The 24,766-nt window shown below is 39.0% G+C and overlaps 1 protein-coding gene across 1 annotated transcript in view; it reads left to right on the top strand.

The window, feature by feature from the left end:
- Positions 1 to 24,766, top strand: part of ccdc102a (coiled-coil domain containing 102A) — a 76,008-nt gene that overhangs the window by 32,628 nt on the left and 18,614 nt on the right. Inside the window, exons 3-6 of the mRNA XM_056267309.1 lie at positions 1,243 to 1,460; positions 1,900 to 2,008; positions 6,167 to 6,283; positions 8,022 to 8,231. Coding sequence (XP_056123284.1) covers positions 1,243 to 1,460; positions 1,900 to 2,008; positions 6,167 to 6,283; positions 8,022 to 8,231 — 654 coding nt within the window. The remainder of the gene's footprint in view (positions 1 to 1,242; positions 1,461 to 1,899; positions 2,009 to 6,166; positions 6,284 to 8,021; positions 8,232 to 24,766) is intronic.

Genomic DNA, 24,766 nt, shown 5'->3' with positions numbered 1-24,766 from the left:
TTTTTTGGTTTGCAAAGAACACGCACCAGCAGAGAGAGGGACGGAAAAATAAATGTCAGTGTCATACTTGACCTTCAGAGTTTAGAGCATGATGGATGTATATTTCTGCACTGTTATCAACAGGGGGTAGCCTAGATAGCTCAAGAGTCTCTCTAATTCCTCTAAACAGTGACGATTACCTGGTGAGAGCAAAATTGGTTTTGCTTTTTTTATTATTCAGCACAGAGACATGCACCTTTTCTGAAGTAGGATCAGGCACCCTCATTCAATCTTAGCTAAGTAAACAAATACTAGTTAGCTTAGTCTGATTCTCACTGGATTGTTTGATATCATCCCATTTCCTGATCTGTTTCCACACAGGCATGCTGAGTGCTTCCACATGTGGAACTCTATGATCTCTATTTGTATGCGTTTGGTTCCCCCAGCTGGTAGGGAGGTGTCATTGCACTTTTCGTGCAATTACTGAACTGTGGCCTTTCTGGGATCGTAGGAAGTTGGCAGCATGTTTAGTGTCTCATGTCTGTATCCTGGGGCCCATATCTTTGATATGTAATCCCTACTGTGTGTAGGAAGGAAAGAGAAAGGATGGTGCACTGAACTGTAAAGCCGTTTTTTATTATTCCTCCAAAGAGCTTGTGAATTTCATCCATGCACAAAGGAAATAAAGGAAAGGTGCAATATGATATTTGTTATGTGGGTGACAGAGCAAATGCCTCTTCTGTGGTTTGGTTTAATAAGGAGAAAACAAAAGCATGAAAGTCTTTGTTTTTTTTGTTGTTTATGGTTTCAATTTGTTTTCATTGTCTTGAAACATTGACTTAGACAGCAGTGCTCAGATGGTTTTGCTTCACAACCCAGGTTTTACTTTGGACATTGATTGGCAGTATCAGAATTGTTTATTGTACAAAAGTAAACTTAAAACGTTCTATAAGAACTTACTATAATTTCAAGTTAAAATATTACTCTCCCCTTGTTTATCCCTGTTTGTAAGATAACTCAATTTCTGGGTTCTACTATTTTTTTTTAAATGTTTTTCGAGGATGAGGGCATGTCATGCAACCTCTCCATTTTGGCATATTTTGATCAGCTGCAACCCTTTCTTTCTTCTCTCTCTCTCTCTCTCTCTCTCTCTCTCTCTCTCTCTCTCTCTCTCTCTCTCTCTCTCTCTCTCTCTCTCTCTCTCTCTCTCTCTCTCTCTCTCTCTCTCTCTCTCTCTCTCTCTCTCTCTCTCTCTCTCAGGAGGAGGTGGAGTTATTGGAGGCTCTTCTCAGGGCAAAGTCAGAGGCTCCAGACTCATGGGACGTTCGCAGTGCCAGTAGCTTGCGCTCAGTTCTCAGTCGGCAGGACCGGAGCAGACTGCTGTGGGAGGATCTGGCTTCCCTGGAGGAGGACTCCAGCAAGCTCAATGTTCTCCAGCTACGCCTGGATGAGTCCCAGAAAGTCCTGCTGAAAGAAAGAGAGTAAGAGATCATTGTCCAGGTGGCAACAATGCATGCATCAAACAGACCAGAACTCAACAAATGAAATCAAAGGCCTTTAGAATCATGGAGCTTCTCATAACAGGGTTAACATAGATGTATCCTTCACTGCCAAGGATGACTGATAATAAAAATGATTTCAATTAACTGCTGAATTGTACTCATCATAGACTGGTGAAGGATATATCTATGTTGACTTTAAAATTCACCTACTGGAGGCATCTCAAAGACCAGATGTTTTAAGAACAATCTATTTAGATTTGCCTTCACCCTGTCATGATGATGTTAATGATCTGGCCTGTGCTGTGCATGTCAAGCTATCATCTCTCTCTCTCTCTCTCTCTCTCTCTCTCTCTCTCTCTCTCTCTCTCTCTCTCTCTCTCTCTCTCTCTCTCTCTCTCTCTCTCTCTCTCTCTCTCAGAGATAAACACACACTCATTAAGAACATTGAGAAGCTGGAGGCAGAGCTGAGCCAATGGAAACTCAAATATGAGGAACTGAACAAGAGCAAACAAGAGGCCGTAAAACAGGTGAGGAACATAAGCAACATAACACTTTTTTTAACACTTCGACTGGTGTGCAAATTAGGGATGAATGATATGTAGAATATTCTTCTGATATGTAGAATATTCTTCATATGTTTGCAATTATTTTTCTGGTGATTTATAAAGTCAAGCAACATTATGAACTTTCTTTGTAGTCATTTAGTGACAAATAGTGTGGAAAAATGTCTTGATTACTTTTAACTATATTTATACTGTGCATCAACACCCTGAATCTACTAATCAACAGTGACTAGAGCTTGGGCGATCTGTAAAAAATATTTTCGCCTTAAAATATCGCGATATCCGATTAGGCTATATCGTCTACCCAAGCCCCATCCCCAACACGCCCCGCCGGAGACAACACTACTTACATACACCGTTAACACAAGTCATGTTGAGTTTCGCTGCACTTTATCTAATGATAGCCTGAAATTTAGTTAGTTTAATTTAATGATTGAAACTTTAAAGGTTTTCAGCTGCACAGCACACTCTCCTCAAACACTGTGTTCATCTGCGCTGTGCCGTGTCGAGGGTGTTAAAGTTACAACTCACATAAAGTTGATACTTCCGCGAATGACTGCAATTGCAGATTTCGAACAGAGATGGCGACAAAGAGGAAAAACGCCAGACAGCAGCTTTAAATTAAATGAAAACAAAAAAATCAAACAGTTGGAAATTTCGAAATAGGGATGGTTTTACTCATCATTATACTAATTGATGTTAAACTCCACATTTCCATTTATCGTGAAGTTAGACATGGAAACGGGTAGGGTTATTTCAGTTTTAGGCTTGGAGGTGAAATTATGTTTCGCTTTGCTTGTTGAGGTTCTAGATGTCAGTATGTCACTCCATGTCCTCCTCTCTGACAAGGATGGGGCCCAATATGACCGCAAACTCGCCTCGCATCGGTGGCCTGTCACTGACATGATCTCTGACGACTTTCTAGTCCTGCATCAGAGAGCCGTCCAATGGCAGTGCTCCGCAAACTATGGTTTATGTACATTTGTGAGATACCTTCCACCTGAACAACAAGAATTTAAAGTATACAATTTAGATTTGGAAAATAATATAAACAAAGTTTAAATTCATGGGCAAAAACGAAATATCTATTACCAACCTCTTCACAAATACTTTTTAGCATATTGCCAAGGTAGTTGAGCCCCATCGGCTCCCTTGTGAACCACACTTTGGTGCTCTCGCGTTTGCACAGAGGGATGCGTCTCGGATGCAAATGGAAAGCTCCGGCATTTTCTGGACACTTTGACAGATATTTTTTAAAGCTGTCCACGGGACAAAGTGGGTCGCCAGGGCTCGCAAACATAAATCCTTGTAAATTTTCCCTATCCGATGCAGTGGGATCCTTGTGGTTTTTTTGTCTCTGGGTTATGCGCCAGGGTCAGGTACTCTTTCCCATTCTCGTCTTGCCGGAGAACGAAAGACTCTTTTAGGTTACGGTTTCCTTCTCTTCCCCTCCGTGCAAAACACAGCTGTATGTCAAACCAAACTTTTCTTACAAGTCCTGTGGGTGTGAAAGGGGAGAGTGCAGGTGCATTTCTAATTGACGGCATTGCTTGACTTGAAGTCTTTATCACTTATGATGTTGTATTTTGTAATGTGACGGTTTATACCTGCTCTGAGAAACATCCAACTTGCAACACTGTATTCGCGTCCAGCGGTAGACTGAACAGAGGCATAAAACTCCCGCAATGTCTCATTTAAAAGAGAAGCAGAGTAGGTCTCGAAATCACAATTGTAGCTTATTTAATGCTTCACTAACTAGCAGAAGATACAAGCAGGGTTTAAATCCCAGTTGTGCAGCTGGGGCATGTTGTAACACTGCACTACAATGTGCCCCTATTAGAACTATGCTATTCTATTCTTTACTTTTATGAATTCTATTGAGAAAACATGAGAAAAATGTAAATAAAGACTAAGAGTCAATGTTCAGAAATGAATAATTAATATTATGTTTTGATTTTTGAATTATGCTGTATAGCTGTGTTTTCCGGTGTGTTTGTTGTCAAACTGAAAAATGTGTTTATTTTTAATTATTAAAAAATGCCATTATTTTATATGATAAAGTTAATAATTGTATTTTGAGAAAATATTTTGGTTTGACTTGTATATTTTTTTTATTAGATCAGATAACATTTTAAGCTGTCATATGGTCATGTTATAATGTGCCCCTCACGTTGAAGTGATTTTTCTTTGATTGAAAAAAAAAAGCCATTTCAGTGCAGTTACATGATTATTGAGATATATATTGAATATTGTCAAAAGGTTGGCTGGAAAACATGTATATTTATTTTTATTTGGCTAGATCGCCCCAACTCTACTGCATGTAGTGTATTATGACAGTTATTCTTCAACAACTTGCTATAGGTCACTCTCAAAAGCCAAATAGTTTTGTAGCAGCTGTGGAACATTTCGTTTATTTGGCTTCATTGATTGGTATTGGTATTTTAAGCAATTTATTTTTACTTTTCGGGCATCAAGTCAAGACATAAATTGCTGAGCCTTAATTGTGAACATTAGTATTCTGGCTTCAATGCTGTGTTTCTTATTTGTGGATTGTGTTTGATTTACAAATAACAAATAAAGTACTGAAGCCAGAACACTAACACATGGTGTTCTCACGAGGAACTGATCTCCAGCACTTTCGTGTGGCAAGAGCAAGAAAACCTTGGCCTTTTCTCCAATTTTCCGCATTTTGTAGTGAGAGCTCTAATCAATAGGAAGAGTGCACTGTTGTGTGGGCCTGTTCATCAAAACCCAGCACTTCACCTTCTGACTTTCAGATATCATATTCTTCCTTATAAGTCACAGAGCCTCCATGCATGGTCATTCCTGCTTCAAATTCATAATAAAAAAGTGGACACAGTCAAAAAGTTGGACACACCTACTTGTTCCTCATTTTATTCTAAAATGTGGAAAATAATAATAAAGTCATGAAAAGTATAAAATAAGCTATTTTATTCTAAAATGTGGAAAATAATAATAAAGTCATGAAAAGTATAAAATAAGCTATTTAATACAAAAAATTTTTTTTAATAAAATCATAAGGCGTATCCACTTGGGATGCTTTTTTTAAAGGAGTTCACATGTACGCTGGCAACATTTTGGCTGCTTTTCCTAAAGTATATAAACTTTTTTTTTTTAGTAAATTCATAATGTAGACCCAACTTGTATACCAGTATTTTATATAAGCAAAAATGATACGTATTAAACTTGATATTTTATAGTATAACACAATTATGTTTGTATAAGTACTGTATATGCATATTATATTATACTATTGTATAACTGGCTGCATATATTTTTTTAAATTTGAATAATTGTATTCCAACTTTGACTGATATTGTACATAAGAATACCACCAGGGGGCAGTTGTTACCCATGAACGAGACAGTCTGTCATTGTTCATGAATGATTAGACTGCTGCTTAGGATTTCTTTCAGTCAGGCAATTTTATGAAAGACAGCCACACTGATTGGGCCCAGGGAAACTTTCACTCTCAATTCAAGCCTTCCATAGAGAGAATAAGGGACTGATTCATCATCATATACCTAGACCTCGTCACAGGCGGAGTGATGATGAGTAGGAAGAGATGTGCTTCTTTTTTTAATAACCTCAACCTGTAAGGATGTGCATGAATACCATGAGATGATGAGTAGGAAGAGTGTGCACGCTACACTCAGTAGTTTAATAGATGAGCTGCCTGTCCCCAGCCCAGCTGTGTGAGCTCACGACCTGCAGCGAATGTTAATCACTGCGTTTGAGTCACAGTATGCCGAGTGTGAGACGCTCTAGAACGTTCAGACTTTGACCATAGCGCCCCTCTCGCTTAATGGCAAATGTGCTAGACTGTACTGCCACAGAATGTCAGTACAAGTCGTGTTAAATGAGTGCAGTTTCACAGAGTTTCATCAAATGTGAAATGAGTTTAAAAACCAGACTCCTTCACAATCAGAATGTAAAATCTTTCTGAATACCAATGACATATTCAGAGCATTGCATAGTTTGGTGTAGTTAGGCTGTGCACTTTTTTTTTGAGTACCATAGATATTCTCCGACAAAGCAAGGGGAAGCTTTACTTCAGATCATAATTTCAGAGATGAACTTAAATGACACTTTCTTTTGCAGCTGAATTTTTTGAAGGAGGTGCATCAGGATGAGCTGGGCCGGATGTCTGAAGATCTGGAGGACGAGCTGGGAGCTCGCACCAGCATGGACAAGAAACTGGCAGAGCTCCGTACAGAGGTGAAACGCATGTACTTTTGCTGTGTCCCACCCATGCTGCATTGTTCTGCATGGGCCAGCCGGTTCGGTGTCACCCCAGGACTCACTGTGATCTACATCAAAGTTAAACACCCTCAGGGCTTTAAACATCCATCCGCTATCTCTCCTGTATTTCGACTAGCACGGCACCAAACACCACATCCCTCTGTTAGTCAGGCTGGCGTAATGACAGAACGCTGCTCTAACACATTCCCAGCATGCAGTGTTATCAGCGGGGTGTTGCTGAGATGAACCTGGCAGGAGAGAGTGACATTTTGCACTTTGATGCGCTCCTTAAAAAGCGCCGCCTCTCCTGTGTGTCTGCTCAGATCCGCTGTGTCCCCTCATCTCCAAAATCCCATGGTGACCTCCCTTCATCTCTGCCCTCAGGATTAGAGGCATTTCACAGGCACTGCCTCGTCTCAGCAGTCAAATGATATTATAGAAATATTAATGACTAGTTGGTTTGGAAGAGTTTGGGGTATGAAAGTCAGCCAGCACTTAAGGTGAATCTAGGAGAAATGGTTTCCCATTAAACTGCTTTTAGCGGCAGGTCAGAACTGGGAAATCATGGAGAGCCCTTCACTTAGTTCCAACAACATTCTGGGGTAATAGTAGTCCTGTGTGCTAATGCAGCATAAGCATTAGTCCTTCCTGATTATGGGTATACACGTGGGAAATGCTGTGTCTCCATATTTTATATACTTCAAGTTCTGCACACAGTATATGCTTTAGTAGTTTTCAGGAATTTTAGTTTGTAACAAAAAAACTGTTCAGTCAAAATGATTTGTATAAGGCTTTTACGATACAAATTGTTCTAATGCTTAACGAAAAAAAGATAAGGTTTGGGAACCCAAACCTATATAAACTTTTTTTGTGTGGATTTTCCAAGTGAAAAGAAGTTAACTACTGTAATTAAAAAATTAATTAAACAAACTTGACATATTTATCTAAAACCGTTTTTATGAAGTATTTATTGACTGAATTAAACAGATTGAAAAATAAAACTGTAAAAGCAGGATATGCAAAAACACCCTTCCAGTTGATTTCAAAAAGGTTAGATCCAAATTTGGGTAAATCTCAAACATGCAGTGCAATGCAAGTTGACCTAAGAATATCACTAAAGTAGAAGCATTCTGTACTAAAGAAAAGAAACTAAAGATACTAAAGAAAGAATGAAAAGACTGTTCAAAGGTTTCATTATTTTTAAGAAATAATCATTTTATTCAGCAAGGGTGAATTAAATTGACCAAAAGTTATTTATATAAATATCAAATAAATCAAAACTTTCTATTCATCAAAGAGTCCTGAAAAAGGATTTTTTTTCTCCAATATTCCTGTTTTTACTGTATTTTTGATCAAGAAAATGCAGTCTTGGTGAGCCTAAGAGACTTCTTTCAGCATCAGACCCCAAACATACTTAAATAAATAAATTAAATCAACCTACACTCCAGGTAAAGTATTAATCACTGCTTTTGAATATTTGGTAAAATATTATACCCTTGTGAATATTTACATTTAGGGTGAAATGGTGATGCATTTTATTTTTTATCATCTTGTGCTAAAATGTTGTGCTTATGGGAACTTTGTACATGTTAGGAATAGCTTTGCATTCAAATTTACTTTATCATTATCCTCCAATGTTTTGTTTTCTATTGTTTTATGTCTCTCTCTCTCTTTCCTCACTCCTATCTTACTGAATGTATGTGTGTATGTGCAGATGGAGCGTCTGCAGGTGGAGAATGCAGCAGAGTGGGGTCGTCGGGAGCGGCTGGAGACGGAAAAGCTGGCTCTGGAGAGGGAAAACAAAAAGCTGCGCACCCAGATGGAGGACCTGGAGGAGCAGCTGGCACGCAAGCGCAGGCAGGCCGCCAGCGCCCTGGACACTGACCTCAAGACCATCCAGTGTGAGCTGTTTGAGAGGAACAAGGTGAGTGAAGGAGAGCGCAGTAACCTCACAAATAATCACAAACCTATATAAGTAAGCATTTCTCAACATCTCAGCATCAGCTCAGATTCTACTATACAGCATATGAGAGATGGATGAGGTGTGGTGGCAGTTTGCAAAGTATCTGAGCCTCTTCCTGCAATAAATCCAGGCAGTGTCACTGACGTAAAGAGGCCATATCCATCAGATCCTGTGCTGAGAGGCGTGCGCCCTGTTCTGCAAGACAGTGGATGTGCGCAATAGCTGCCACACAGTTTTGATGGACGTCTTATGTTCTATATTGGCTGTGCTGAGAAAGTTGTTCAGTGTGTGTGTGTGTGTGTTTGTAAGATGCTGGTGAGGCTCTATTAAAGTAGTGTGTCAGGAAATCCAGACACTTATGTCCAGAGCCCTTATGAGCGACCATTAGCTCAGCCAGAGATTTATGAAGTGATCCAAAGCTCCCCTCATATATACGCTGTAAATCACTCGCTCACCTGCTCTTGTACTTCAGCCTGGAAAGTATAAAGATTTAAAGAGAGCGGTGAAGAGGGAAAGATGAATATGAGCAGAGTGAGTTGTTTTAGAGGCCAGAGGTATGCTGAAGGGAAAGGAACTAAGTGAAAGGGGTTAAGAGTGAGCGTAGCATGTCAATTAATCCAGTAACAAGGGAATAGGGATATTGTGCCAGGAAATGGACATGTAATCCCTGCATGCAAGGCTCAATGTGTTGGCTTATTTGTTAAATGCACAACATATGGCCATCTGAGAATGGTGTTGCGCATGCGTGTGTGTGTGTGCGTGTGTCCACATGCTGTTGCACATTCCCACACGAGTGATGTCCTGATAGTGGCCGGCGGCCTGCAGTCTGGGAGAGAAACACAGAGAGATTGATGAGCTTGCTCAGGAGCTGTTGAAGCAAATGGATCGATGAGGACAGGAGCGGAGAAACAGGCCACGGCGCACTGAGGACGATGCACCATCACTGACAAAAAGAACAAAGTGTGATTGATACTGAAATCATATTCCGCTCCAGCCGCTTTCTCACTTTCTCCCGCGTTTCCTTCGGCTCTCACCCGTAGATTGATGTATACTGTCATATTTGCTGTTAAACCCAGTATGCGCAGAATATTGGGAATGGGACTCCGTGGCTACTTCCTGTGTGTGTGATTTTCTGGTGTTTGCCATCCCTACAAGAAAGGGAATATTGATTTGATCACTTATTAGTAGCGTCTTTGTACTCAAGGCAGGGTTCCCAGAGTCATGGAAAACTAGGAAATGTCAGACAATTTAATTGAGATTTGTAGGAGTGGGAAATTTCTATAGTGAATATTTAGTTTGTTTGATAATTTAGTGTGTTTGTGTGCGACTTGATTTTTTACATATAAATGCATTTCTTTTGAATTGTCTATTTATCAAGGAATCCTGAAAAAAATGTATCAGGGTTTCCACAAAAATATCAAGCGTCACTGTTTTTAACACTGATAATAATAAGAAATGTTTCTTGAGCAGCAAATCAGCATATTAGAATGATTTCTGAAGGATCATGTGACACTGAAGACTGGCGAAATAATGCTGGAAATTCACAGGAATAAATGACTTTTTAAAAATAAAAATAAAAATAGGAAACAGTTTTTTTTTATAGTGATAATATTTCGAAATATTACTGTTTTTACTGAATCTTTAATCAAATAAATTGAGCCTGGGTGACCATAAGAGACTTCTTATATATATATAAAAGCCTTTAGCCCTGTCAATTATCTCAGCCTGTCTAAAAATCACAGAGATTTCCTATTAGCATGCAAATGATTTTTTTTTTCTTAAGAAGGAAATGCAAAAATGTAAAGTTTAATTGACTATCCCTGCTTTAAGGCCTGGATCACGGCCCTTTGTAACATGCTGTCTGGTGCCCATCTGGAAGGCTACACGCTGATTCGAAAGGGATTCATCAGGTTGGCCGAGGCTCAGTCAGAACTCAGTCTGACTGAGACAGCGGTGCGTGTACAAACACACAGCTGCAGGTCGGCACATCACACACACACACACACACACACATCAAAAAGGCTCCAGGTGAATCGTGCAGGTGGAGATTCTGCTATTGGTTCTGCTGTTGTCTCTCTTGTTTGTTTTTTTGTGTGCGTTTGTTTTGATCAGGGACTGGTTTTGTTTGGGACCGTGACCTCTTACAAACTTCAAAGCATGTTTGTGTGGGGCTAATACATGATGACGCTTGGGTTTCAACAAACACGAATAAAATGATTTAGGCCTCCATCCAGATGGAGGAACATTGGCAAAACAGGCTGTACAGGGTTTTTTATTTTTTTATTCCTAAAGGGTTTGTTGAGTCTAGAGTAGACACGCTTTGAACTGGAGTTAAAGTCTGTCTCTTTGCGCCCGGATCAAAGAGAAGTTTGTCTTTCTGGAGGTCAGTTTAATACCATACTTTTTCAATCTCTCTCACTCATTTTTTTGTTCATTTCTCTCTCTACAGGTCATTCACATTCTAGTCAAATGTCTTACCACACATATTGCAATATGTTATAAAATGTAGAATGTTATAAAATAGTAATGAAGTCAACTGTAAAGTCAGATTCCATATAGTTGTGAGTATAACATTTCGAAGTATGGGAAAAATTGAGATTTTTGAGAAATTGAATCGTTGTTAAAAGTTCTGTACAGAAAGTTATATAATTTTTGGAATTATTATATACAAATATTTAGGCACAGGTAACATTTACATATTTGTTTTAATGATTTAATTTGTTTTGTTTTATTCTGATCTGTTATGCCCTTTGACCTCCACTATACGCATAAGTATATAAATAATTTTTATATTATTATTTTTTAACTATAGCATAACACAAATAGAAGTATAGAAATTGTCTTGTAAAATATATAAGTGGTTACATTGTAAACTGTTTAAATCAAATGAAAAGTTTTATATAGTAATACTAATACATGTTATTATAATTATAATATATTATAATTACCGGTATATAATATATGTTTTAAAAAAAAGACACAATTTACATTGTTTACAAAATGTATTTCAAGCAGTTTAATTTAAGTCTAAAGATTTTGAGGATCATGGAAAACAAGTGTCCTGTCTTGAATTTTCTCCATATACAGATGTGTTCTTCACGTTCTGTTCAACAGCCTGCCTCTCCTTAAACTCCTTCAACATCTGGCCAGCCATTGCTCCTCCACACAGGTGTTTATGCCTCCTGCTCTGATGGCGTAGAGAGCGAGTTCATTCACCAATCACAATGATTAATGAGCCTATATTGGCTGCTCATCTGCTGTTGTTGCTCCTACTTTCTGATGGAAATGCAGTAAACAGTATCGACGGCCAATGTGGGAGCCCATGTGCTCTGATTTGCATCTGGTTTTGGAAGCAGCAAATGAATCAGTGTGTGTGTGTGTGTAAATGAGCTTCTCTAGTGTGCTACATCTGGAGTAAGCCAGTGTGAAATGAATTGTCTTGCCTTTCAGTTTCTGGGCTGCGTCTCCAGAGGTTTTCCATTTGGGCCTGCTGTGTTTTTCTCATAGGGGTCGCCCTTAACTTATTGAGGTGTCTCATGCACATTTTTCTCTCCTTCATTTTTATTTTTCATCCATCACCATTTTCCAGCTCTCATTCCTCTAACTTTGTCCTCGGAAATGTTTATGATTATTCCATTTTATGCAATGCAAGAGCTTAAATGTGAAGTGTCATTTTTGCACCAGTAGCTACAAAAAAAAAAAGGATTTGGAAAATAACTTTTTCCAAACAAGTTTCCCAGCCCAAACTCATGCACTGAAATTTACATGTCAGACCGCTCAACCAAACAGAAAAATGTTTTGATAGCACAGCAGAGCAAAATACTTTAAACCTTTAAACTGCATTTATCAGGAGCAGATTAGATATTGACAATGAAAATCTACACACACTAGTATTGTGTGTATTTATTTTAGTTTTATTTATATACTATAATGGTCATTTTAAAAATGCTAATGTTCAGTTTTTATTTTTATTTCATTTCAATTAAATTCATTTTAATTCTACTTAGCTTTATTTTTAATTGTTATTTTAGTTCTTCAACAAACTTTTATTACAATTTTATTTCAGTAACATTTCAAATTTCCGTGTCATTTTTTTTCATCTAATATTTCAGCTTAATTACAGTTAATGAAAATAAAGATATACAGTGGGGAGAACAATTATTTGATACACTGCCGATTTTGCAGGTTTTCCCACTTACAAACCATGTAGAAGTCTGTAATTTTTATCATAGCTACTCTTCAACTGTGAGTGACGGAATCTAAAACAAAAATCCAGAAAATCACATTGTATGATTTTTAAGTAATTCATTTGCATTTTATTGCACGACATAAGTATTTGATACATCAGAAAAGCAGACCTTAATATTTGTTACAGAAACCTTTGTTTGCAATTACAGAGATCATATGTTTCCTGTAGTTCTTGACCAGGTTTGCACACACTGCAGCAGGGATTTTGGCCCACTCCTCCATACAGACCTTCTCCAGATCCTTCAGGTTTCGGGGCTGTCGCTGGGCAATACGGACTTTCAGCTCCCTCCAAAGATTTTTTATTGGGTTCAGGTCTGTAGACTGGCTAGGCCACTCCAGGACCTTGAGATGCTTCTTATGGAGCCACTCCTTAGTTGCCCTGGCTGTGTGTTTCGGGTCGTTGTCATGCTGGAAGACCCAGCCACGACCCATCTTCGTGGCTGGGAGGGAAGGAGGTTGTTGGGCAAGATCTCGCGATACATGGGCCCCATCCATCCTCCCCTCAATGGGTGCAGGCGTCCTGTCCCCTTTGCAGAAAAGCATCCCCAAAGACTGATGTTTCCACCTCCATGCTTCACGGTTGGGATGGTGTTCATGGGGTTGTACTCATCCTTCTTCTTCCTCCAAACCCGTCATTGGCAAACCTCATACGGGCCTGGACATGCGCTGGCTTGAGCAGGGGGACCTTACGTGCGCTGCAGGATTTTAATCCATGACGGCGTAGTGTGTTACTAATGGTTTTCTTTGAGACTGTGGTTCCAGCTCTCTTCAGGTCATTGACCAGGTCCTGCCGTGTAGTTCTGGGCTGATCCCTCACCTTCCTCATGATCATTGATGCCCCACGAGGTGAGATCTTGCATGGAGCCCCAGACCGAGGGAGATTGACCGTCATCTTGAACTTCTTCCATTTTCAAATGATTGCGCCAACTGTTGTTGCCTTCTCACCAAGCTGCTTGCCTATTGTCCTGTAGCCCATCCCAGCCTTGTGCAGGCCTACAATTTTATCTGATGTCCTTACACAGCTCTCTGGTCTTGGCCATTGTGGAGAGGTTGGAGTCTGTTTGATTGAATGTGTGGACAGGTGTCTTTTATACAGGTAAAGGGTTCACTTCAAACAGATGCAGTTAATACAGGTAATGAGTGGAGAACAGGAGGGCTTCTTGAAGAGAAACTAACAGGTCTGTGAGAGCCGGAATTCTTACTGGTTGGTACAGTAGGTGATCAAATACGTATGACATGCAATAAAATGCAAATGAATTACTTAAAAATCATACAATGTGATTTTCTGGATTTTTGTTTTAGATTCCGTCACTCACAATTGAAGAGTACCTATGATAAAAATTACAGATTTCTACATGGTCTGTAAGTGTAAAAACCTGCAAAATCGGCAGTGTATCAAATACTTGTTCTCCCCACTGTATATATATATATATAAATAAATAAAAATTTAATTAATAATATATATATATATATATATATATGTATAAAAAAAATATATATATATATATATATAAAAAAATATATATATATATATATATATATATATACACTCACCGGCCACTTTATTAGGTACACCTGTCCAACTGCTCGTTAACACTTAATTTCTAAGCAGCCAATCACATGGCGGCAACTCAGTGCATTTAGGCATGTAGACATGGTCAAGACAATCTCCTGCAGTTCAAACCGAGCATCAGTATGGGGAAGAAAGTTGATTTGAGTGACTTTGAACGTGGCATGATTGTTGGTGCCAGAAGGGCTGGTCTGACTATTTCAGAAACTGCTAATCTACTGGGATTTTCACGCACAACCATCTCTAGGGTTTACAGAGAATGGTCCGAAAAAGAAAAAACATCCAGTGAGCGGCAGTTCTGTGGGCGGAAATGCCTTGTTGATGCCAGAGGTCAGAGGAGAATGGCCAGACTGGTTCGAGCTGATAGAAGGGCAACAGTGACTGAAATACCCACTCGTTACAACCGAGGTATGCAGCAAAGCATTTGTGAAGCCACAACACGCACAACCTTGAGGCGGATGGGCTACAACAGCAGAAGACTCCACCGGGTACCACTCATCTCCACTACAAATAGGAAAAAGAGGCTACAATTTGCAAGAGCTCACCAAAATTGAACAGTTGAAGACTGGAAAAATGTTGCCTGGTCTGATGAGTCTCGATTTCTGTTGAGACATTCAGATGTTAGAGTCAGAATTTGGCGTAAACAGAATGAGAACATGGAACCATCATGCCTTGTTACCACTGTGCAGGCTGGTGGTGGTGGTGTAATGGTGTGGGGGATGTTTTCCTGGCACACTTTAGGCCCCTTAGTGCCAATTGGGCATCGTTTAAATGCCACGGCCTACCTGAGCATTGTTTCTGACCATGTCCATCCCTTTATGGCCACCATGTACCCATCCTCTGATGGCTACTTCCACCATGTCACAAAGCTCTAATCATTTCAAATTGGTTTCTTGAACATGACAATGAGTTCACTGTACTAAAATGGCCTCCACAGTCACCAGATCTCAACCCAATAGAGCATCTTTGGGATGTGGTGGAACGGGAGATTCGCATCATGGATGTGCAGCCGACAAATCTGCGGCAACTGTGTGATGCCATCATGTCAATATGGACCAAACTCCCTGAGGAATGCTTCCAGCACCTTGTTGAATCTATGCCACGAAGAATTGAGGCAGTTCTGAAGGCAAAAGGGGGTCCAACCCGTTACTAGCATGGGGTACCTAATAAAGTGGCCGGTGAGTGTATATATATATATATATATAATAAAAAATTATAATAACAACACTGATCAGGGATAGTTCACCCAAAAATGAAAATTGTCCTCATTTACTCACAATCTTCTAAATCTGCATGACTTTCTTCTCTGGAACACAAAATTATTATTTTTTTCTTGGCACATTTCTTTTTATACAATGAAAGTCAATATTGTCTTGCATTATATGGACAATTGAATGAATGAATGAATGAATGAGGCATTTATATAGCGCTTTCATATGTACTACTGTACACCCAAAGCGCTTTACAATCATATCAGGGGTTCTCTCCTCAACCAGCACCAGTGTGCAGCATCCACTTGGATCATTTGGATCACTTGGATCACATTTGAATCATTCTTCAGATGTTTTCTGCAGAAGAAAAAAAAGTCATACAGGTTTGAACGACATATAAGAGCAAGTAAATGATGACAGATTTTTAACTTTTGGTTGAACTATCCCTCTAATGCTGTTGTCAGTGTGCTGTGTTAGTAGAGTTCCTATGTGTTGGGAGCATGACACTTTGTCCACACATTAGTCACTTCTCCCATGATCCCACGCCAGTCAGCAGAGCCCTATAAGGCCAGGTCTGAGTTTAAATGAACCCATTAGCACTTACTGCTATGGCTTATTTATGAGCCACTGAGGCTAATGTCCCAGTTAGCCAGCACTGACAACATGCCATTACTGCTGATCTACAGCCCACTGTCTAACCCAAGCGGGATAAACGACAAGGTGTACGTATCTACTATGTGCAGAATGTGCTGTTGAAAATGTGGAATGCATTAAAAAATTATCCAAGGATCTGAACTCAAGGGAAATCTTCTTCCAGATTTGCATATTTGAAGATTCAGAACATTTTAAATTAAGATGTATAAGCCTAGACATTGACATGTAAGGGTTGAGCAGCTCTGATACCGATGTCTGGGTTCTTTTTTTTCTTTCTTTTTTTTTATCGAGAGAGCTCTCGGTCAGCAAAAAATGCCTTCTCTCAGGGCTGATAGGAGGGAAAAGTGGGGGAGGTGAAATGAAGGTTAAACAGAAGTCCTTCTGCAAAAAGGAGTGAGAGAGAATGATGAGGATGACGATATGAGGATAATGTGCTGAAAAAGAGTGCAGTGTTCATCTCACTTACAATAGAGAGATGGTGAAAGGGGGGAAGAAATGGACGGCTGGACAATACAATCACAGAGGACAATGGATCCGCACTGTGAAATTGCATGGAGGTAATGAAGGTGAGACAGAGAGGATGAATGGAAGAGGTGACAGGAGAGTGAGAGAGACAGAAGGGAAGCAAAGGAAAAAGTAATTGGAACTTCAGGATTGAATAAGGAAAGTGAGAGGGGCTAGAGCAGGTGAAATAGTCTGGCTTTAATCTGATCTCGGGGGTTAATGGTCATGTGATGTTTCGAGGGGTGCTATGTAGGTCGAATGAGGCCTTTCTTGCTTGCCTCATAAACCCCTAAAGCAGTGTACAAACACTACCAGCACTCCAGCACAAGCCCAGGGTCATTGTGTGTTTGTGTCTATCTTGTGGCATTTCAATGAAGCTTTGTTTAACTGTGCTTAAATGGTATTCTAAATTCATGACTTTAGTTGAATCTGATAAGCAATAGGGTGAAATGCCACATCTATACTACTCTGTGAGCAGCGTCCAGAATAAAACCCATGAGCTTGTCATTGCTAGTACCATGCTCTAATGTTTGAGCTACAGCAATGCGACAGGAATATGTTTTCCTTATGGCATCAACATTTTTGAAATAATATATTTAATAAATATATACATTTAAATAAAAATTAATTTTTTTATTTCATTATTTAAATTTGAATTATTTAATTATTTCTTTGCATAATTGTGACGAACAGCACGGTTCATTGTGTTATTGGTTGGATTATTTAGCAGTTCCTGGGTTTACTTTACTTGGCAAGTGTTAATTTTGGACCCTGTCTGGGAGAATGCATGTTAAAAACACAAAGGTGAACTCCAATTTAGATTCAGGCTGTGTAGATTTGCCCACAAAGCACCATTCATTTGAAAGGCACAGCAAATTCTATTTGTAGACGGCACATCTATTTTCCTGGCCAGTTGGACTGCATGTTCCTTGGTCTCAGGTCAGGGCCACTAAGAGCCACAGACACTGTTTGATCATAGCTCCTGGCCCACTGTTTTTGCCCACTATAAAACTGGAGTGAGTGAATCATCCTTTCAGTCTGTCAAGAGAAATAGTGTTAGGAAGGCACAAACTGGCAGAGAAACCATTATGGCTCTAGCAGCTCCTACATCGCCCCCATTTTCCCATCGACTGAGGCGTCCCGCCCCCAGACTGTGCTCTCTCTTATAGCTGTCTTATTAGACTTGATCTAATCCTCAGCTGTAATGATAGCTGTAAGACAGAGTCAGGGGTTTGTGCTGGATTCCAGCAGCACTTGAAGTTAAAGAAACATGTAACAGAGGTGTAGTGTTTATGTTCATTACAAGGTGCTTTCTTATGTAAATCAACCTAATGGAGGCATTTCCCTGGAGCAGCACTTGAGGACACCATAGTAGGGAAATAGGGAATCTTCAGATCATGGATCACCACTTTGTGGATTTCAATTTACAACCATAATTTACCTGTCCAGATCTTTAGCCCCCCCCCCCCTTAAATCTATGGGTAACACTTTTCAATGAGGTTCCATTTGTTAACTAACATTAACTAACAATGAGCAATACATTTGTTACAGTATGTACATGTATTCATCTTTGTTAAAGGTAGTTGATATAAAAAATACAACTAATCATAGTTTGTTCATGTTAGCTCAGGTCCATTAATTAATATTAACACATACAACATTGTATTTAAATAAAGTATTCGCAATTGCTGACATTAACATTAACTAAGATTACTAAATGCTTTAAAAGTTAGTTCATGTTCGCTAATGTAGTTAACTAATGTTAACAAATGGAACCTTATTGTAAAGTGTTACCAATCTATGTAACTGTTTGAGTAATAATAATTGTTATTATTTTTTATTATTATAGTTTAGTAAAAATAAAGTTTGTACGACCATTTTCCACCATTCTCTTGCCTTTATAATTACATGATAAAAATTTGCTTTGTTTAAATCATATTTATAATAAAAATATAATTGTTCTAGTTTATATTACATTAATTTTATATAATCATTTATATGACATTTGTTTATATGTTTAAATAAAAATAATAATAAATTATATAATTATATATTGTATTTTATATTATTATTAATTTGATGTATATTTTCACCATCCCTCTCAGGCCATTTATATGTTTTATGAATTTTAAAATAAACAACTAGGCTTTTTTCATAGTTTTTCAGGCTGGTGAATGTTAATGAACGTTCTAGAGTAAATTAGCAGGCAATTGACCCTTTTAACTGCAGACTGCATGACTACATATTACATATAAGAATACATATTGAGCTTTATAATTTCTTCTGAGCATTACATATTTTCTCCCATCATGGCTGGGTTGTATAACTAGATATGTGGGTGTGAGGCATCTTTATGTCAATATACTATGCACACCAGGAGTGGAGTTTGGTTTTTTTTTCTTATGTTGGCTCTTGGCAGCGAGTAAGAAAGCCCGGGTTAGCTGTAAACTCCTGAAATTATATAAAACCTACTGTATGTCATAGAGCTGCAAAGAAGAAATACACTCACCTAAAGGATTATTAGGAACACCTGTTAAATTTCTCATTAATGCAATTATCTAATCAACCAATCACATGGCAGTTGCTTCAATGCATTTAGGGATGTGGTCCTGGTCAAGACAATCTCCTGAACTCCAAACTGAATGTCAGAATGGAAAAGAAAGGTGATTTAAGCAATTTTGAGCGTGGCATGGTTGTTGGTGCCAGACGGGCCTGTCTGAGTATTTCACAATCTGCTCAGTTACTGGGATTTTCACGCACAACCATTTCTAGGGTTTACAAAGAATGGTGTGAAAAGGGAAAAACATCCAGTATGCGGCAGTCCTGTGGGCGAAAATACCTTGTTGATGCTAGAGGTCAGAGGAGAATGGGCCGACTGATTCAAGCTGACTGATAGAAGAGCAACTTTGACTGAAATAACCACTTGTTACAACCAAGGTAAATGGTAAATGGTAAATGGACTGCATTTATATAGCGCTTTCACAGACCCAATGGCCACCAAAGCGCTTTACAATTTGCCTCACATTCACCCATTCACTCACTCATTCATACACCGACGGGCGACGGTATGCAGCAAAGCATTTGTGAAGCCACAACACGCACAACCTTGAGGCGGATGGGCTACAACAGCAGAAGACCCCACCGGGTACCACTCATCTCCACTACAAATAGGAAAAAGAGGCTACAATTTGCAAGAGCTCACCAAAATTGGACAGTTAAAGACGGGAAAACTGTTGCCTGGTCTGATGAGTCTCGATTTCTGTTGAGACATTCAGATGGTAGAGTCAGAATTTGGCGTAAACCGAATGAGAACATGGATCCATCATGCCTTGTTACCACTGTGCAGGCTGGTGGTGGTGGTGTAATGGTGTGGGGGATGTTTTCTTGGCACACTTTAGGCCCCTTAGTGCCAATTGGGCATCGTTTAAATGCCACGGCCTACCTGAGCATTGTTTCTGACCATGTCCATCCCTTTATGGCCACCATGTACCCATCCTCTGATGGCTACTTCCAGCAGGATAATGCACCATGTCACAAAGCTCGAATCATTTCAAATTGGTTTCTTGAACATGACAATGAGTTCACTGTACTAAAATGGCCCCCACAGTCACCAGATCTCAACCCAACAGAGCATCTTTGGGATGTGGTGGAATGGGAGCTTCGTGCCCTGGATGTGCATCCCACAGATCTCCATCAACTGCAAGATGCTATCCTATCAATATGGGCCAACATTTCTAAAGAATGCTTTCAGCACCTTGTTGAATCAATGCCACGTAGAATTAAGGCAGTTCTGAAGGCGAAAGGGGGTCAAACACAGTATTAGTATGGTGTTCCTAATAATCCTTTAGGTGAGTGTAAGTGCAAACCAAGTGGACCGAAATAGTTTTATTTAGCTAAAATTCACTAATATTATATATTCCAATCTAAAGCCTTGTCTGCTTTTATAGCTGGCTTTGCATGGGCGGCAGCCATTGGAGCCACTCGATGCACACCATTTGGTGAGCACGTCAAAAAGCTCTCGTCTCTGCTCTCGATGCTGCCGCATGAAAGGCAAAATGAAAAGGAAATAGAATATTCTAAGACTGCGTTTGTGTATTTCATATCTTTTAGAGTGGAAGTGAGAGACAGAAAGGTGATTGTGTCTTGCGTGGCAAGGTGTGTGTTCTGAGTGCAGTGGGCCACATGTTTAAGCACATTTCAGGATCTGAAAGCCAGTGAGGGGGAAACATTTAACAGCTTTCCCCATGCGGCTATACAATCTCACCCTGCCTTCATTTACTCTGTGCTTATGTGTCTGTTTGCATTCATCTTTATATTATTATACTGTCTTTTTTTTTTGTCTTCACATTCTCTTGTTGTATTCCCTTGTCTGTAGAACCGTATATGTAAAAATCTGTGCGTGTTGATCAGGTCTCTCCTTCCGTATCCCAGGTTTCCATTTCTCACTTTCCATTTCCTTCTGCTGCAGTAAATTTCTGTAGCATCATAGATCATTCATCATGACGTGGCATGTTTTATTCATCCAGCCCTCTTTTTTCCTTCCACTTTCTTTCAGTATCAAAACACTCACCAAAGATGGCTAGGCCCAAATTACCCCAGATGAAAAATTTAACTTTTAAGTGGAAAAGGCTGTTAAATCATAGGCTCCTTTTTTTAATGTGATGTCATTTGTAATTTTACCTTCCTCCCACTTAACATGTATTTTTCATCTTCTCAGATGGTTTCTGCTATATGCCTCTCATGCTTGAAAGTTTCCTACTTTCACATATAATATTTCACTGTTTTGCATGACATTAGGAGCTTCTTTTTTTTAACCTATCTGTCATTTCACGAAACATGTTGTAAGCTAGATGAGTGACATTGATGTTGTTATTTCTTTCAGGTGTAGGACTTGTTTTTTGCTTATGTTACGTAAGACATGTAAACACATTTTCACGTGAAATGAATATCAATGCTTACTCAGGGTGGCAGGTTGGCTTTCTGGTCAAATCTAGTTTACGCAGAACCATATTTCAAAACAGCTTCTTGCAAAACCTCACAAAATACATTGTCACAAGTTCACAAAACAATCTGCGAACAAACTGTTAAGATCTGACTGACATGATCAGGGACAATATGTAGTGCTGCGTGTGCTATCCCACAGACAGCGCTGGGTTCATCACAACAGTTATTGAACTCTCTTTCTATATTATTAGTTATACACTACCGTTCAAAAGTTTGGGCTCGGTACGATTTTAAATACTTTTAAAAGAATTCTCTTCTGCTAACCATGGCTGCGATTATTTGATTAAAAATACAACAAAAATCAGTTATAGTATTAAATATTATTCCAGTGTAAATCAGCTGTTTTCTGTGTGAATATATAGTAAAGTGTAATTTATTCCTGTGATCAAAGCTGAATTTTCAGCATCACCAGTGTCAGTGTCTTCAGAGTCAAATGATCCTTCACAAATCAGTATAATATGAGGATGTGATGCTCAAGAAACATTTATTATTATTATCAATGTTGAAACAGTTGTTGGTCTGTCAGTTGTACAGTTTTTTTTTTTTTTTTTTTTGGGATTCTTTGATGAATAGAAAGTTCAAAAGAACAGCATTTGTTTGAAATAGAATCTTTTGTAACATTATAAATGTCTTTACTGTCCTTGATAAATAAAAGTATTGATTTCTTTCCTCCAAAAAATAAAAATAAAATTCTCACTGACCCCAAACTTTTGAACGGTAGTGTGTATATATATATATATATAAAAATAATGTATATAGGTTATTAAATTTTAAATATACATTATATATTTTTATTTTGAGTATAGTGTATATGGTGTAGTTATTGTATAAAGCGTTCTATTTGTCTTCTGTTTGTTGTTGTTATCCAATAAAGTATGCTGTCATTTGTGTCATATGGTTGTACTGTGTGAATCATTTTTTGATTCTTTTTGAGCCTTTTACTTTTATTCAGAAATGACCGTGAAGAGTGTCTGAGGAGAGGTATGTTGTTATTGGGAAGGACCACGGGTCACATTTGAATCTGGGTCCCCTGTGGGCACTTGGACCTGAATAAGATGTGCAACTGTCTTGTCTTGTCCAAAGAGGTGTTTTTTGCACAAAAAAAAACACTCATTGACTTAATAACCTTTACATTGCCATTAAAGTGAAATTACTGAACCTAAACATATAAGCCTGCAAAAAAATGCTCGTATGTATGTCTCTCATCACTTGATATAATCCCATTGACAGTTTTTAAATACATTTGATTTGTCAAAAACACTTTTGATCACACCAGACACACACAAGACACCTCGGCAGGCCATATTGAGCGATGTGCTCCACATACAGAGCAGTGTGATTTGCTCTGAGGTTAACTATGCTGTGGCTCTCTCAGTAAAAACACAAGTAGATCTTGTCCTCCTTTCCAGTGACCCAGAAATCAATAGAACACAGCGGCCTGGGATTCTCATTCTGCCAGGTGTGTGTGTGTGTGTGTTACTCTTCTGTCTCTTTTTTTTAACTGTTACTATATTTTAAGGTATTTTATTTTTAGATAGATACATGCGATACGTGTGCATACATGCTCCCGCTCTAAAACAAATAGACAGTTTGGCTGCTCATGTGATGGGGGAGGTACATTATGAATGAGATTTGTCTAGCTACTTGATTATCCTCTTAAATTATTAATGGATTCTGGTGCTTCCCTTTGGCTTCCACCCCCCTCGATCTCCCTAGACCTTCCCTCTCTTTGTTCTTCACTTTAATGGTCACACAGAGGTTTGTATGAGCTGTGTGTGTACAGAAATGAGAGAAGATCGGAACACTAAGTAGATCATCCTGGGTCATTTCTCACTTAGAGATGCTCATAAGTACTTGACTTAACTGTTGAGTTGAAGTGACTGAAGCGAGAATGAGAAATAAAAAAATGTCTGAATGGTGAATTGGGCTTCAATGTTAAAGTTGAAATGTAAAGAGATTGTTTGGTTGTGTGTTTTAATCAGATCATATTTATATATACTGTATATATTTATATATATAAAAATCCATTGATTAGGAGGGGGTTCTATCATCCTGAGTGTTTTTTCGACTGTTCCACATGCACCCTTTATTTACGTTAGTTTGTTTTGTCTTCGTTTTCCTTCGTTGTGTAAAGGGGTCATATAATGCCATTTTTGTACAAGCTAATATGATTCTTTAGGGTCTAAATTAAAAGTTTGAAATATACTTTAATTAAAAATTCTCATTAGTATTGTAAGAAAACACTTATTTTACCTGGTAAAAAACAGCTCTGTTTTCAGCACGCCGTTTCAGTGTATATGACTTTAAATGATCATGAGCTTTGCTCACCCCGCCCCTCTGTTCTGTGCGTACACCAGAGCCGGCTCTGGCGTACACCGTTTGTAACACAATAACACAATAACCATAACACGTTGTTCAGTATAAACGTGGGATTATGCATTATATTGAGAACGTCATGCATAGAAAACATGCCGTAATGTACCCTGAGTGTAAACCTTAGACGCATTCATGGTGAAGCGTGCAGCTAGCGATTTACAATATTAATATAAAGTTTAATAAAACTTTACACTCACTTCCGTTCTTCTGGAGATTCAGCAGGAACACGAATATCTGGTACCGATCTTTTTTCAGGAGCAGCTTCTTAGCAAAACCAGCTTTATACTGATCCTCGTTTATAAAGCAGTCTGGTGTGTGAAATGATTCGCGCAAATATGAAAGCATTGACGTTGCTCGTGGGGAATATTCCCTTCGAAAACAAACTCAGCCACTGCGTCTTCGGCGGTTCGGATTTAGGAACATTAAAATGACTGTGTTCGTTATTACACCCAAGAACAGAACACCACAATCGCTTAGACGCCATTCTGCTCATAGACAGTGCTCCAGCATATCAACAATGACCGCGCCGGTCCGCGCAGACTATGATTGACAGTTTGCTCACGAGCGAGGGCGGGTCTGTGTTGAAACCCTTCTGTCAATCAACAATCGTGGGAGGGGCGTGCGAGCTTGTGACGTCACAGGCTCGAACGGCTTGATTTGAGGCAGGGGAAAACATATAAGGAGATTAAAACAAAACCACTGGATGGATTTTTATCATTATATGATGGCTGTGTACAGACACTGCCAACACACATTTCAGTACAATCAACTTGTAAAAGTGCATGTACCATTATATGACCCCTTTAATAAATGGGCTGTGGTAACGCATACCAGGAACTGTCTCTCTTCAGAGGTCTTGTCTTGTCTAACCTTAAGATCGACTTGGACAAATACCTGGATACAGAATACATTGTCAGTGTTAGTTTGTC

Source organism: Rhinichthys klamathensis, unplaced genomic scaffold, assembly GCF_029890125.1.
Source record: "Rhinichthys klamathensis goyatoka isolate OS25496 unplaced genomic scaffold, OSU_Roscu_1.1 h1tg000258l_1, whole genome shotgun sequence".
NCBI classification, from domain to species: Eukaryota; Metazoa; Chordata; class Actinopteri; order Cypriniformes; family Leuciscidae; genus Rhinichthys; species Rhinichthys klamathensis.
The sequence above is the reverse complement of the archived record's forward strand: the minus strand, read 5'-3'. Positions and strand labels throughout refer to the sequence as shown.